This window comes from Staurois parvus, unplaced genomic scaffold (genome assembly GCF_062004578.1).
Source record: "Staurois parvus isolate SC_StPar_1 unplaced genomic scaffold, SC_StPar_1.0 ptg000090l, whole genome shotgun sequence".
NCBI classification, from domain to species: domain Eukaryota; kingdom Metazoa; phylum Chordata; class Amphibia; order Anura; family Ranidae; genus Staurois; species Staurois parvus.
Genome location: NW_028317886.1, coordinates 2,299,701 through 2,314,614, shown reverse-complemented (window position 1 = coordinate 2,314,614; position 14,914 = coordinate 2,299,701). Strand labels below are relative to the sequence as shown.

Genomic DNA, 14,914 nt, shown 5'->3' with positions numbered 1-14,914 from the left:
TACCCTTTTTAATAAGCCGTTTACTTTTGCCAACATCTACAGTCCCAATACCGCACAAGTATGCTTTTTTCGTAAAATCTCCAAATTACTTGCTATGTTTCAATCAGGTATTTTGATTTTGGGAGGTGATTTTAATGTAGCTTTGAACCCGTTGGAAGACACTTCAACTGGTTTTTCCTCTAAACCTTTCAAAGCACTCAAACAGATTAAACTTGAACTTCATGACCTTCTCCTTCATGATACCTGGCGCACCCTTCACCCTACGGACAAAGACTACACCTTTTATTCCGCACCACACAAACGCCATTCCAGAATCGACTATTTTTTTCTCTCGCAAAAGGACTTACATATATTGAAATCGGCCTCGATCGAACCAATGATTTTATCTGACCATCACCCAATTATGATGACTTTACAATTCCCGGATACACCAGCCGCATCCAAAACATGGAGATTGGACCCCTTTCTTCTTACAGACTCATCCGTCACCCTCCAGATCCGTGATTCTTTGACCAACTACTTTAAAGAAAACACATCTCCAGATACGACCCCTCTCGTACAGTGGGAGGCGCACAAATGTGTAATGCGTGGCCTTCTAATGTCCATATCCGCTTTACGAAAACGCCTAGCTCAAACATCTTTTACTGCCTTAATGCAAAAAGTCTGTGCACTTGAATGCACGCATAAACGCTCTAGAGCCTTGGAATCTTCAACAGAACTAGATCAGGCGCGAAAACAACTTCAAGATGTCGTTGAAAAAAAAAACAAACGTAATTTTACGCTACAACAGAAACTTTTCTATGAACATGGAAATAAGAGTGGCAAATTTCTAGCCAGGGCCTTGCAATCTAGAAGGGCAGCTCAGCAAATCTCTCAGCTCACTTCCAAGCAGGGTCGCTTACTGAAAACATCAACGAATATTGCAGCTGAATTTGAGCAATACTATTCCTCTCTCTACAATTTACCCGTACCATCTAAACCGACAGGAGACACTAGGCCTCGTGAGACTATTATTCAGACCTTCCTGACCCGATACCTTCCAAACTCTATTTCTAGAACACAAGCGCAAGACTTAGATGGCGCCTTGACCCTGACGGAAATACAACAAGCCATTGCACAACTGAAACCTGGTAAAAGTCCGGGTCCTGACGGGTTTATCACTTCGTACTATAAGTCTTTCAGTGACATCTTAGCACAGCCATTTCTACGGGCCTTCAACACTTTAGATACACCAGGGCAATCCATGCGCCATCTCTCTGAGGCCCATATTATGGTCATACCAAAAGAGAATAAAGACCAAACCTCTCCTGCGAACTACCGTCCGATCTCTCTATTAAACGTTGATCTAAAGATCTTTGCCAAAATCTTGGCCAATCGTCTATTACGCATCATAGATCCCATCATATCAACAGACCAGGTGGGCTTTGTACCAGGGAGAGAAGCTAGAGACAATACAATAAGGGCCATAAATATTCATCATTGGTTAACTCAAAAGCAACAATCTGGCTTCTTTCTATCTCTAGATGCAGAAAAGGCATTTGACAGACTGGCGTGGGACTACATGGAGGCGGTTCTGATTGGACTTGGATTGCCTCCGCGTTTCCTGGCATTTATCATGTCTCTATATACCACTCCCACAGCTAAAGTGCGAGTTAATGGTCTCCTTTCGGATTCCTTTTCGATAGGCAATGGGACTAGACAGGGATGTCCTTTATCCCCTCTCCTATTTATTCTGACTCTGGAACCTTTGTTGAATTGTATCAAACAGAATGATAACATCAAGGGGATTCTGATAAATGGCAAAATTCATAAAATAGCAGCCTTTGCTGATGACATACTACTTTTCCTAACAGACCCACATATCACTTTACCTAATCTGCTGCAAGAATTCAAGCTGTTCCAGTATCTGGCTAACTTCAAAATCAACTTCTCTAAATCCCAAGCCCTTAAGGTCTCCTTGACCCAAGATGTGTTTAGACAAGCGAAAATGAATTTTCCTTTTACTTGGCAGTCGGCGGCGATCACATATCTGGGTATCCAATTACCAACTCACCTAACGGAACTTTACGATAAAAACTTCTTACCCCTCTTGCGTAATATCTCCACAGACCTTCAGACTTGGAATAAACCCTGGTTCTCTTGGTTTGGTAGAGCAGCCATTCTCAAGATGAACGTACTTCCTAGAATATTGTATCTACTGCAGACAATACCGATTAAACTACCAACTTCTTTCTTCGCATCCTATAAAACACTCTGTACCTCCTTTCTTTGGTATAATAAACGCCCAAGAATTAGCTTTGCCCAACTCACCATGCCCAAGAAGGGTGGAGGTATTGGATTACCTGATATTGCCCGTTACTACAGGGCTTGTCACCTAGCAAGGGTAGTAGATTGGACCACGACCCACAATCGTAAGGTCTGGGTTGGTTTGGAGGCAGATTTCTCGACAATACCACTTGCCCCTTCCCCTTGGCTGGAAAACTCTCACATTCCTTCGGAGTTTCGGGAACACCCTCTTATAGGTCCTACCTTAAGCTGTTGCCATCAGTTGTTCCAGAAAAAAGAGCTTTCTTCCTTTCCAGGTCCTTTAACTCCGATCAAAATGAATCCAGAGTTTCTGCCGGGTATGTCTCGGGCCTTCCTAGCCGGAGATACTCGTCCAGTTAATCTGACAGTACATCAACTCTTCAAAAATAAGAAGTTCTTATCTAGAGAGGACATTATGAAGACATGGCCATCCCTGAACTTTACGCCATGGATGTTCAGACAACTTCATCACTTTATACGAAGCTCCCCACATCTACAAGATTACTCAAGGCCACTTACTCCGTATGAGAAACTTTGCTTTACGGACTTCCCCCAGAGACATGTTATATCCAAGCTCTATTTTTATCTGGATACCGCCAATACGTCTCAACCTCGAAAGGCCTGTGAGGCCTGGTCGCTTGATCTACAACTGTCATTGTCACCGGAAGATTGGGATCACATCTATGACCATATGCATACAGGTTCCATTTGTGTCTCGACACAAGAAAACAACTATAAAATATATTCCAGATGGTACAGAGTTCCATCCTTGCTTCATAAATTTGACCCGGACGTTTCGGATTTATGTTGGAGATGTCAACAGGCAAAGGGTACACTCCTACATATATGGTGGGACTGTCCGCTGCTACAGCCCTTTTGGAGTAAAGTGCGAGACTTAGTTTCACAAGTAACCACATACAATCTAGACTTCACCCCGGCACAATTTTTACTCCACCACTCCTCACTTCCTTTTTGGACTTATCGTAAGTCTCTTGCCTTGCACATGATAAATGTGGCAAAACAATGTATCCCTGTTCACTGGCGGTCAAAACAGGTTCCCACTGTACGAGAGTGGTTTCTTAGGGTCATCAGGATTGCGGAGATGGAGGAGCTGATTTCAGTGGCAAAAGAACACCCCGAGAGATTCAGGAAGACTTGGGCATGTTGGAAACACTTTCAAACCACCAGTATTTATCGTTTTTCTATGAATGAATGAGACGTGATTCAAGAACACAAAAACCTTTAGAGCTCTCACCTCTAGAATTGCTCCATAGACTGAGTCTACCCGGACTATCTCTTACATAAAGGTATAATCCACGTCACCATAAATAATGTTCCGTTATTTATTATTTGACCCCCTCCATCCCCCCCCCCCTTTTTTTTTTTTTTTTTTTTTATCCCCTTCCTTCTATGATGCTACTCTTCACACTTCCTTTCACCTGATGTGCCTTTCTCTCTTCTTTTCCTTTCCTTCTTTCCTTCACACCTTTGTCCTCTACAAATAACTATATCTTTTATGAGGGACAGGGTGCCCTTTCACATATAGGTATGATTGTCCTTCACAATAAGAACCCTACATTGCCCGGCTACGGACACAGAAGAATTGCACGCCTTCAAATGATATTTTGTACTGCGCCTCATGGTCCCATTATTTGAATAATCCCTACGCATCAGAGCAGCATCCACTATAATCCTCTAGACTACCTATTATAATCAGTATTCTTTTTTTTTAGGTTTAGTTTACTCAACTGCTATAATGTGATCTTTTGTATAAGGGTAATTCACACTTCAAGTAAACAACTTATGACCCGTCTGCGCTACGGGAGATTATGACAGATGTTTATGCGCGGACTGTGTTCCGTATCCGTATATGACTTGTTATGCCTTTCTTATTTCAAAATAAAAATAAACCTTTTTTTTGGAAAAAAGAATAAGTTACGAAGTTCTAACTAGAGACAAAGAAAATGGTGCTATGTGTTCCCGATTTTAAAAGATATTATAACAGTATTGATAGCACGAATTTTTGACTGAATACATAATGCACAGGGGAAAAGTTGGATAAATATAGAAAATACATTAAGTAAAGCACATTTGGAGAGGATAATATGGTTGCCACCTCAATGTCGGGGAATGAAAGAGAGCACAAGTATATTTACAAGAATGGTTTTGAAGGTTTGGGACACAATGCACAAACAGATGGGATGGGAATTCAATTCTTTGTTGATGCCTATTGTAAATACAGATTTCTTCCTGCCAGGGAATGAAAGGGTTTCAGGGAGGTGGATAAGAAAAGGAGATGCACAATTAAGAGATCTAATGAAAGGGGAAATAATTTACCCCTTAGTGGAAATGAAAGAAAATAAGGAGTTGTTTATTAAAGTGGATGAGTGGCGGTATTTACAAATGAAACATTTTATAGAAAAACTCCCAAAGCCCTTAAGGAAGAAAGAAAAGTGGAATCTATTTGAATTTTTGTTTAGTAAACAGGGGGATGGGAAGCATGGTACTTCAAAAATATATAAGATTTTCACTAAGTTAGTAACATACACGGTTCCCACATATATGGAGAAATGGAAAGGAGAACTAGGATTAAGGATAGAGGAAGAAACACAAAAAAAGATTTATAAGTTAACACATGGTAATATAAGTATGAAAGACTTAGAGATGAACTATAAATGTTTGGAGAGGTGGTATATGACACCAAATATAGTGCACAGACAGAATAGGGATAAATCATCTTTATGTCGGAGGGGTTGTGGGGAACAGGGCACAATGGGTCACATTTGGTGGGAGTGTTGTAAAATCCAAAAATATTGGGAAGAAATAATTCACCACATACAGGAAATAACTGGGATAAAAATATCAAAGGACCCAAGATATGTCTTTTTCATGGAACAGAACTAACGGTTGAAAAATATAACAATTCTGGGTTATTGCATTATATTAACGCAGCAAAAAGTTTGATTCCTAATATTTGGGGAGAACAAGAAGCACCAAAAACAACGGATTGGATTAAAAAGGTAGATCAGATATATAGAATGGAGGAACTATATCATATAGATGAGGATTAAATGGAGTGGTTTTGTGAAAAATTGAAAAAATGGGAGGAGTTTAAGAAGGTAAATTAATTGAAAGCATATAGGAAATAGGAATGGAAGGAAATCCCGGACCATAAAAGAAGAGGGGAAGGACATTGAGTGGCGGGTGGGGTGGCTGAGGGGCGGGAAGGGGAGGTGTGGAGTGGGGAAGGGAGGGGGGGTTTGTATTTTTGTAATTTGTATTTTGGGAGAAAATAGTTGAATAACAGATGTTGTTTTATAGATGGAATATAATGAAATGTAAAAGTTAATAAAATATTAATATATATATATAAAAAAAAAAAAAAAGCACACTGCTTCCAGGCTGATGGTCCCTGTATCTGACATTTCAATTTATGAGCAAAACTCCTTGCAAGTGACTTTTTTGATCAGGATGTAGGGACAAATAAAAAATAGAGAAAATATACTGAAAATGAACTTAAGCTGGCCACACGTTATACAATTTTCTTATTCAATTTTCTTTAGATTTCCCTTCAACTATATAGTGCAAGGTTCTGCCTGATTGCATACAAATTGAAAGTGTTTAGGTTTGACCCCATATTATATGGTTCTGGTAAAACTAAAGGAAAATTGAACAAGAAAATTGAATTTTAGCTATAGGTGTATTGATACGGTGATAACATTTTCATTACTTATGATAAGAATATAATACATATATGACTTTTCAGGACAAACTATGTTTTATCTTGTCAATATTGTCTTTAAAATTGTATTTAAAAAAAAATGTTTTAAAAACAAACACTCCTGTCAATGAAAAGCACATATTTTATTTTATATTTCTCCTGTGTATAATTAAGCTTACTTTTTTTTAACATTAAAGACTGCTTTAACTGATACCATATGCAGATCAAAGGTCATCCCTTTGACCTGTCATGAGAAAACCAGAGAAGTTACAATGAAGCAATAATAACATTGCTTAATTGGAAGTCTTCTTGACACTACATATGCTGTTCTGTGAGTGCGGGTTTACACAGGAGCATAAATATCTGTAATAAGAAGAAAACAAACAATAAATCAAGTCTAAGCTGTCATTTTGACAATTTTGAAATGGTGACAAATATGGCTAGAGAGCTGCAGGTGAGGAGGGGGACTGGACATGCCGCACACGCACATACCAAAGTATTTAGATGAATATTGTTAGGCATGTGTAGTAATGTTCCCAACTGTTTAAAACATTGTTTAAAAGGTATCCTTGCTAAAACAAAGCATTTTCATAGAACACAATTGTCTGACAAGTTTTTCATTGAGATGCCAAACAGAACACTCTATTCTCTCTTTACAGTATAAAAAAAAATAAACAAGCTACAGATGTTAGAATTTCTGTTAAGCACATATAAACAGCAATATTTTTTCCTTTAATGAGAACTGTATGTTTTAAAAGTCAATTTATTTTATTACTATAGAATTTTCATTATTTTAGTTACCTTGCTGCCGCTGGAAGCAGTAACACCACTCGTTGTTGGATATTAAGCTGTCCTTGTATGTGTCACATGTATTGAAGAAAGCCTTGGTACATTGTTCATTCTTGTCAATATAAATGCTTCCAAGCTCAGACTGATCCAGTAGCAGGTCATAATTTCTATCAAGTCTATTAAACATCCACCCAAGAGAATCCCTGCATATTGGTAGAATACTGGTATCAAATCCTGCAAAGGGTGATAGAGAAAAGTTAGCATGTACTCAAAGGGTACATACATCATTGTTTAAATGTCAAAATAACATAACAATGTAATATACTTTATTAAAGAATCATAATATATGCAGTTCTCAAACACTCTGTTTATCAAGCCCGGTTTCATCTACTATGTATAATAGTCATACTGCCTAAGCCACATACTGTATACCATGCAAAACTATGAGTAAGGTTTCAGCTGAAACGCGTTAGTTTATTATTGTCTTGTTGTTTCTAAAGATGCTCAAGACTGCTTGAAATATTAAAGAATAAAGCATTATTCAGGATTATATGTGGATTCCAGCTTTTGCATTATTCAGTGCATATACAATACACAACACTCAGAAGAGATGGTGACAGCTGTGGCTGGAAAGAGATACCTATGCTGATAGAATAATGAAATTGCCATTGCTAATTTTTCCTTTCGAAAAAGCTAGTTGCCTAGCTATCATGATGATATGGTGGATTCATTAATCTCTGGGATATTCACTTGGATCAAAGATACAAATTACAGATTCTGACTTTATTGACTGGTGTACTTGTTCCAAGGCGGGAAAGTAGTATTCTTAGAAGGAGGCCAGCAGTGCCTCCTTATTTCTCACAAAACAGGTTTTATTTAATTACTCTTTCCATGATTTAAATAGGCCATATAGTGTTAATGTTATCTTGAAAAGCAAATCCTAGCAAACATTGAACTTCTGAAGCTATCTCTTAAGAACTGACACTTGTGCTTAAGTAAGAAAGTGTGCTAAATGTAACTTAATTAGATATAAAGCCCAATACAGATTTAGCAGATGTCTCACAGGTCTTTTGGGCAGGACCATTTCTGTCATTCATTTTGTGTTGTGCCATCTGCTACAGCTCAGTTATTGGATTCTTATTAGGCAGGAGTGGGCATAAATATAGCAGGTGATTATATACCACATTAATGGTTCACATGGACAGAGTTGAGAACTTTATGAGCACAATCATAAACTCCTCATCAGACTCAGGAAACACGATTTTCAGGGGTTTTCTTTACAGTTTTACAGTTACAGGATTCTTGTACCCAAGACATAGATGCCAGCTTTGGATACAGTTCAAATGTTTGTCCTCTTTAAAAAATTCACTTCACAGTCCATCTGTGAATTTTCCTTTTAGTAGCTTTAGCACATTTTCCTTTATACACAGCTTCAATCTATACTATTGCCAAATACAAATGGGCTAATTAGATCCAACCAGTTTGTGTGCAGCCAGAATCTCCACTGCATCCATGGTCAGGGCAAGGGTTCTATTTGCATGTAACTTCTTAGTTGAGTGGTTACATGTAAACAGAGGTGGCCCTAGCCATTTATTTGTACAGAGCACAAAACTGACAGCCTCAGCCAACAGCCACTAATGTTAGCACACAGTGTGTGCAAGCAGAGTATAGCTTGCCCACAAGAATCTACTGATTCTCACCAGCAATCTTTTCTGCCCACTCATCTGAATGTATCCTAAGAGTAGAGATGAACTGAACTGCCCTGGATTTGACTTGAGCAGGGTTTGGCGAACTTCAAAGACATTCAGACAGCGAACCCAAATCCCACTGAAATGATTCTGTCAGATCAAAACTGCCCACTTTATGGGCTAATAGGCAAAGGTTTATAAAAAAAATAGCATTGTGGTCACTGCCCTAGGGAACAAGTACCAGTGCAAAAATATATTTTTTGGTCTATTTGGCCAGGTGCAGTGATTTTTTTTAAAGCACTGCCCTTTACAAAGAATAAATGGGTTTTAAACTGCTGACAAATGACATTACTTTCTGGCCTCTAGTAATAAAAAAAATCAGCACTCATTCCCCTCCAAAGCTCCCCCAAAATACATAGCAGTCTGCCATGTATTTTGAAGGACCTTTGGAGTGGTCTGTGTGCTGTTTTTTCTTAAAAAAGCATAGCAATGAAAAGTTATTTGCCTTCAATTTAAACAATATAATGTTTTTCTTTGTAAATGTCGCTTTTGCTGTAGCACATCCAACAAGAAAAACATTGCAAAGAGTCCCCTTCAAAAAATGTTTGCCAGATCCTTTAAGTCCGGTATAGATTAGAGGGTACTCCATGCAAAAAAAAATGTGCATGAGGCCCCCCTAAAAATCTATACCAGAACCTTAAACCCACAATGCAGCCTGACTGGCTAGGAAAGAAGAGGAGCAAGAGCCCTCCAAACCATACTAGGCCACATGCCCTCAGCATGAGGGTTGCTTTGACAGGGGGGACTGCTGACATGGAACAGCAATGTGCATATCAGCTATCAGCAGAGCTGTGTTTAAAAATCATTCTTCTCAGGGCACACTTAAAAGATGAGCTGAGTTTGAGTTTTGATACTAAAGGCTTGTTTTTGTAAAAATAACAAGCATGTTATACTTACCTGCTCTGTGCAAGCATGTTGCACAGAGCAGCCCCAATCCTCCTCTTCTAGGGTACCCTACCAGCACTCCTGGCTCCTCCTCCCTGTCAAATACCCCATTAGCAAGCCACTGGCTCTGGGAGCACTCGTGCATGCAAGTTCCCAAGCCCATAAGACACTCAGAACAGGGCATGGCCCTGTCCCCACTCCCTCCTCACTAGCTGCAATTGACAGCAGTGGGAGCCAACGGCTTTCCCTGCTGTCTTTGAGACAATGAGGAGGCAGAGAGCCGGGACTGCAGCCGTTCTCATGCACATCGCTGGATCGGGACTGGATTGGGGGGGGGGGGGGCTGCGGGGGGAGCTGCATACTGAAAGTTCTTTACCTTCATACATAGAAAGCATGAAGACAAAAAAAACCTTCAGGATTTACAACTACTTTAGGCTCCAGCCTATCCTGTCATGTGATAGATGAGCTATTGAATAAATCAAGTGTTCTTTATTGTAAACTATGCTACAGAAGGCACTTTAGAGACCACCAGAAAAGAAAAAATAGATGGGTATGAACTATACAGATCCTTCTGACTACTCCTCCTGACTAAACCCCCTCCTCCTTCAGTTCACTTGCTAAATATATTAGAATTTTGGTTAGAAGAGGTGGCCACAATTTGTAAAGATTAAAGTTGGATCTGCCCTTTGTAACAGTGCTGCCCACAAATCGTGTGAAATGTCAACTAAAGTTTATACTTTCTACATCTTTTTCTCTGAAAACCTACCTTGGCTTTAGCTTTTATACAAGTAATGATCTTTAATTCATGCTCAACTACTGTTTGCTATCATTTCTTTCAGAGGGAATTCAATTGTTCCTATCTCGCTTCCAAGTAACCTCTTTACATAAATGAAGCATATTAAGGCTAACAGCTGTTTTTAACAGATCAGTTAATGGAAAACTAATGTAATGTAAAAGATGATTGCCTCTTAACATCATATTAATTCACCAAGCAAATCTTTTATTTCACACAGCATTTATCATGCAGGGGACGATAGCCTTATCCTGTGACAATATGTCCTTTTCCAGATCATCCTGTTGCTTCACCGCTATTCATTAAGAAGTGGCTTCCTGTTCTCTTTTCAATGTTCTAGTAGAAAATGTATGGCTATGTGAATTAAACTGCAGCACCACATTTGATTTGTTAAAGCGTCCCCGTAACCACAGGGTCACTTCTATACAAAGTCACACAAAGCCATTCCTGCTAAAAGAACAGTGAATATTCTTACCTCTCAGGCAGCCCATGCCTTGAAAAACTACCACTTTACTACTCACCAGGGATAAGGTGTTCTATCGGGTTGAGGTCAGGACTCTGTGCAGGCCAGTCAAGTTCCTCCACCCCAAAATCGCTCATGCATGTCTTTATGAATCTCTTCTCATATGATCCAATTCTTTATAAACTTTATGCTCATTTTTTTAGTCTTGGGCGTTTCATGGACCTGATCGACTTCTTCAAGAGCCAACCAACATCTATTTGGAGGTAATGTTTATTTAAATATTTAGATTTTAGATGCAAATACAGTGTGGCTCAGATTCCATCATCCCCTTTGGGTCCCCATGGTGCCCTCTAGTTTTTCTCCTACCCCTGCCCCCCCCCCCCCCCCATTGTGCCTGCAATATGATACTCTATGTAACCAGAATGAGAAAATATCGATTTTTGACTGTATGTTCTTGTTTTTCTTTATATCAGTAGTTAAATGTCTATATGGTGATGACTCCTGAAGAAGTGGATCAAGTCCATGAAACGTATTGAGCCCAAGCCTAAAAAGAATGAGCCTAATATTTATAAAGAATTGGATCGTATGAGAAGAGATATGCTCTTCCTTGCTGTTGTAAACTTTTTACTTTTTATACGATTCAGTATTGTTGATGTGAAATAGAAAGATGTCACATATGTTGGATTCTGATAAACAATAAATTATGTTTTTATGTCTATGCTGTGCCTCAAAAGTCTTCTTCTTAGGTCTTTTTCTGGTTTAAATATACAATAATAGGGATGTGGCACTAATATATATTTTAATACTGTTAACTACATGTTTTTATGAACCTTGCTTTGTGCACTGGTGCACAGTCTTGTTGGAAGGGGCCATCCCCAAACTGTTCCCACAAAGTTGGGAGCATGAAATTGTCCAAAATATCTTGGCATGCTGACATCTTAAGAGTTCCCTTCACTGGAACTAAGGGGCCAAGCCCAAAGCCCTGAAAAATAACCTCACGCCATAATACCCCCTCCACCAAACTTTACACTTGGCAAAATGTAGTCAGGCAAGTACTGTTGTCCTAGCAACTGCCAAATCTAGACACATCCTTCAAATTGCCAGACAGTGAAGCATGATTCATCACTCCAGAGAACAAGTCTCCGTTGCTTTAGAGTCCAGTGGCAGCATGCTTTACACCACTGCATCCAAAGCTGTTGCATTGCACTTGTTGATGTAAGGTTTGGATGCAGCTGCTCGGCCTTGGAAACCCATTACATGAAGCTCTCTATGCACTGTTGTTGTGCTAATCTGAAGGCCATATGAAGTTTGGAGGTCTTTAGCTATTGACGCTGCAGACAGTTGGTGAGACAGGCAGTCCAACTCCTCCAGGATGGCACATCAATACGTGCCATTGCCAGAAGGTTTACTGTGTTTCCCAGAACAGTCTCAAGAGTATGGAGGAGATTCCAGGAGACAGGCAGTTACTCTAGGACAGCTGGACAGGCTGTATAAGGTCCTTAACCCATCAGCAGGACTGGTATCTGCTCCTTTGTGCAAGGAGGAACAGGATGACCACTGCAAGAGCCCTACAAAATTACCTATAGCAGGCTACTGGTGTGAATGTCTCTGACCAAACAATCAGAAACAGAGTTCATGAGGGTGGCCTGAGGGCCCAACATCCTCTAGTGGGCCCTGTGCTCACTGCCCGGCACCATGAAACTTGATTGACATTTGCCATTGAACTCCAGAATTGGCAGGTCCACCACTGGCACCCTGTGCTTTTCACAGATGAGAGCAGGTTCATCCTGAGCACATGTGACAAACAAGAAAGGGTCTGGAGAAGCAATGGAGAATGTTATGCTGCCTGTAACATCATTCAGCATGACTGTTTTGATGGTGGGTCAGTGATGGTCTGGGGAGGCATATCCATGGAGGGATGCACAGACCTCTACAGGCTAGAAAATGGCACCCTGACTGCCATTAGGTATCATGATGAAATCCTTGGAACCATTGTCAGACCCTACGCTGGTGCAGTGGATCCTGGGTTCCTCCTGGTGCACGATAAAGCCCAGCCTCATGTGGCGAGAGTATGTAGGCAGTTCCTAGAGGATGAATGAATTGATACCATTGAATGGCGCCCACACACGTCTGACCTAAATCCAATAAAACGCCTCTGGGGTATCATGTTTTGGTCTATCTGATGCCGCCAGGTTGCACCTCAGACTGTCCAGGAGCTCAGTGATGCCCTAGTCCATATCTGGGAGGAAATAACCCCTGGTATCTTATTAGGAGCATGCACCAACGTTGTCAAGCATGCACACAAGCATGTGAGGGACATGCCTGCTGCATAATTTTCACACTTTGATTTTTGGGGGTGTCTTTTAGTTCAGTCCTCTGTAGGTTGATCATTTTAATGTCCACCAAACGATGGGGCATCTTTACATTCCTAACACATTACCCAGTCCATATCATTATAGATATCCAGCATGATATTTTTCCCCATTGAGATCTGATGTGTTTTCAAAGTTACATAGTTAGTCTGATTGAAAAAAGACAAAAGTCCATCCAGTTCAACCATTTAAAAAAAAAAGTTATAACCCTATACCCACAGTTGAACCAGAGGAAGGCAAAAAAACCCAGCAAAGCATGAACCAATTTGCTCCTGCATGGAAAAATATTCCTTCCTGATCCCCCGAGAGGCAATTGGATATTCCCTGGATCAACTTTACCTACCGTATTTGCCGGCGTATAAGACGACTTTTCAACCCCTGAAAATCTTCTGAAAAGTCGGGGGTCGTCTTATACGCCGGTATACGGCGAGCCGGTGTGTCAGGGTGGCACTTTTTCCAGGGGCGGTGTCCTCCAACGGACACTAAGTACAGGGGTGGGCAGAGGGGCTGCTGTACCTTACCTGGCTCCGGTCCCGGTCCCACGATGATCCGGTCCAGGAAGCGCGGCTGCTCCTTCTTTCAGTTCAGCCACTCGATGGTCGCGCGGCCGCTCGGCTCCGCCTCCTCAACGGTGATTGGCGCCAGCGCACACAGGCGACCAATCACCGGCGAGGAGGCGGAGCCGAACGGCCCCGCGAAAATCAAGCTGCGAACTGAAAGAAGGAGCAGCCGCTCCTCTCCCCCACTGACACTAACAATGGGGCACTATTCCTCCTCCACACTGACACCAATGATGGGGCACTATTCCTCCTCCCCACTGACACCAATGATGGGGCACTATTCCTCCTCCCCACTGACACCAATGATGGGGCACTATTCTCCCCCACTGACACCAATGATGGGGCACTATTCCTCCCCCACTGACACCAACGATGGGGCACTATTCCTCCCCCACTGACACCAACGATGGGGCACTATTCCTCCCCCACTGACACCAACGATGGGGCACTATTCCTTCCCCACTGACACCAACGATGGGGCACTATTCCTTCCCCACTGACACCAACGATGGGGCACTATTCCTCCCCCACTGATACCAATGATAGGGCACTATTCTCCCCACTGACACCAATGATGGGGCACTATTCCTCCCCCACTGACACCAACCATGGGGCACTATTCCTCCTCCCCACTGACACCAATGATGGGGCACTATTCTCCCCACTGACACCAATGATGGGGCACTATTCCTCCCCCACTGACACCAACGATGGGGCACTATTCCTCCCCCACTGACACCAATGATGGGGCACTATTCCTTCCCCACTGACACCAATGATGGGGCACTATTCTCCCCACTGACACCAATGATGGGGCACTATTCCTCCCCCACTGACACCAACCATGGGGCACTATTCCTCCCCCACTGACACCAACCATGGGGCACTATTCCTCCCCCACTGACACCAACGATGGGGCACTATTCCTCCCCCACTGACACCAACGATGGGGCACTATTCCTCCCCCACTGACACCAACGATGGGGCACTATTCCTCCCCCACTGACACCAACGATGGGGCACTATTCCTCCCCCACTGACACCAATGATGGGGCACTATTCCTCCTCCCCACTGACACCAATGATGGGGCACTATTCTCCCCACTGACACCAATGATGGGGCACTATTCCTCCCCCACTGACACCAACGATGGGGCACTATTCCTCCCCCACTGACACCAACGATGGGGCACTATTCCTTCCCCACTGACACCAACGATGGGGCACTATTCCTTCCCCACTGACACCAACGATGGGGCACTATTCCTCCCCCACT

At 41.8% G+C, this 14,914-nt stretch overlaps 1 protein-coding gene across 3 annotated transcripts in view; it reads right to left on the bottom strand.

Moving 5' to 3' along the window:
- The window catches only part of SPOCK3 (SPARC (osteonectin), cwcv and kazal like domains proteoglycan 3), a 526,000-nt gene that overhangs the window by 44,819 nt on the left and 466,267 nt on the right, over positions 1 to 14,914 (bottom strand). For all 3 annotated transcript variants that reach the window (XM_089670354.1, XM_089670355.1, XM_089670353.1), the window contains one exon: positions 6,830 to 7,051. In XM_089670354.1, the coding sequence (XP_089526480.1) occupies positions 6,830 to 7,051 (222 nt within the window). The remainder of the gene's footprint in view (positions 1 to 6,829; positions 7,052 to 14,914) is intronic.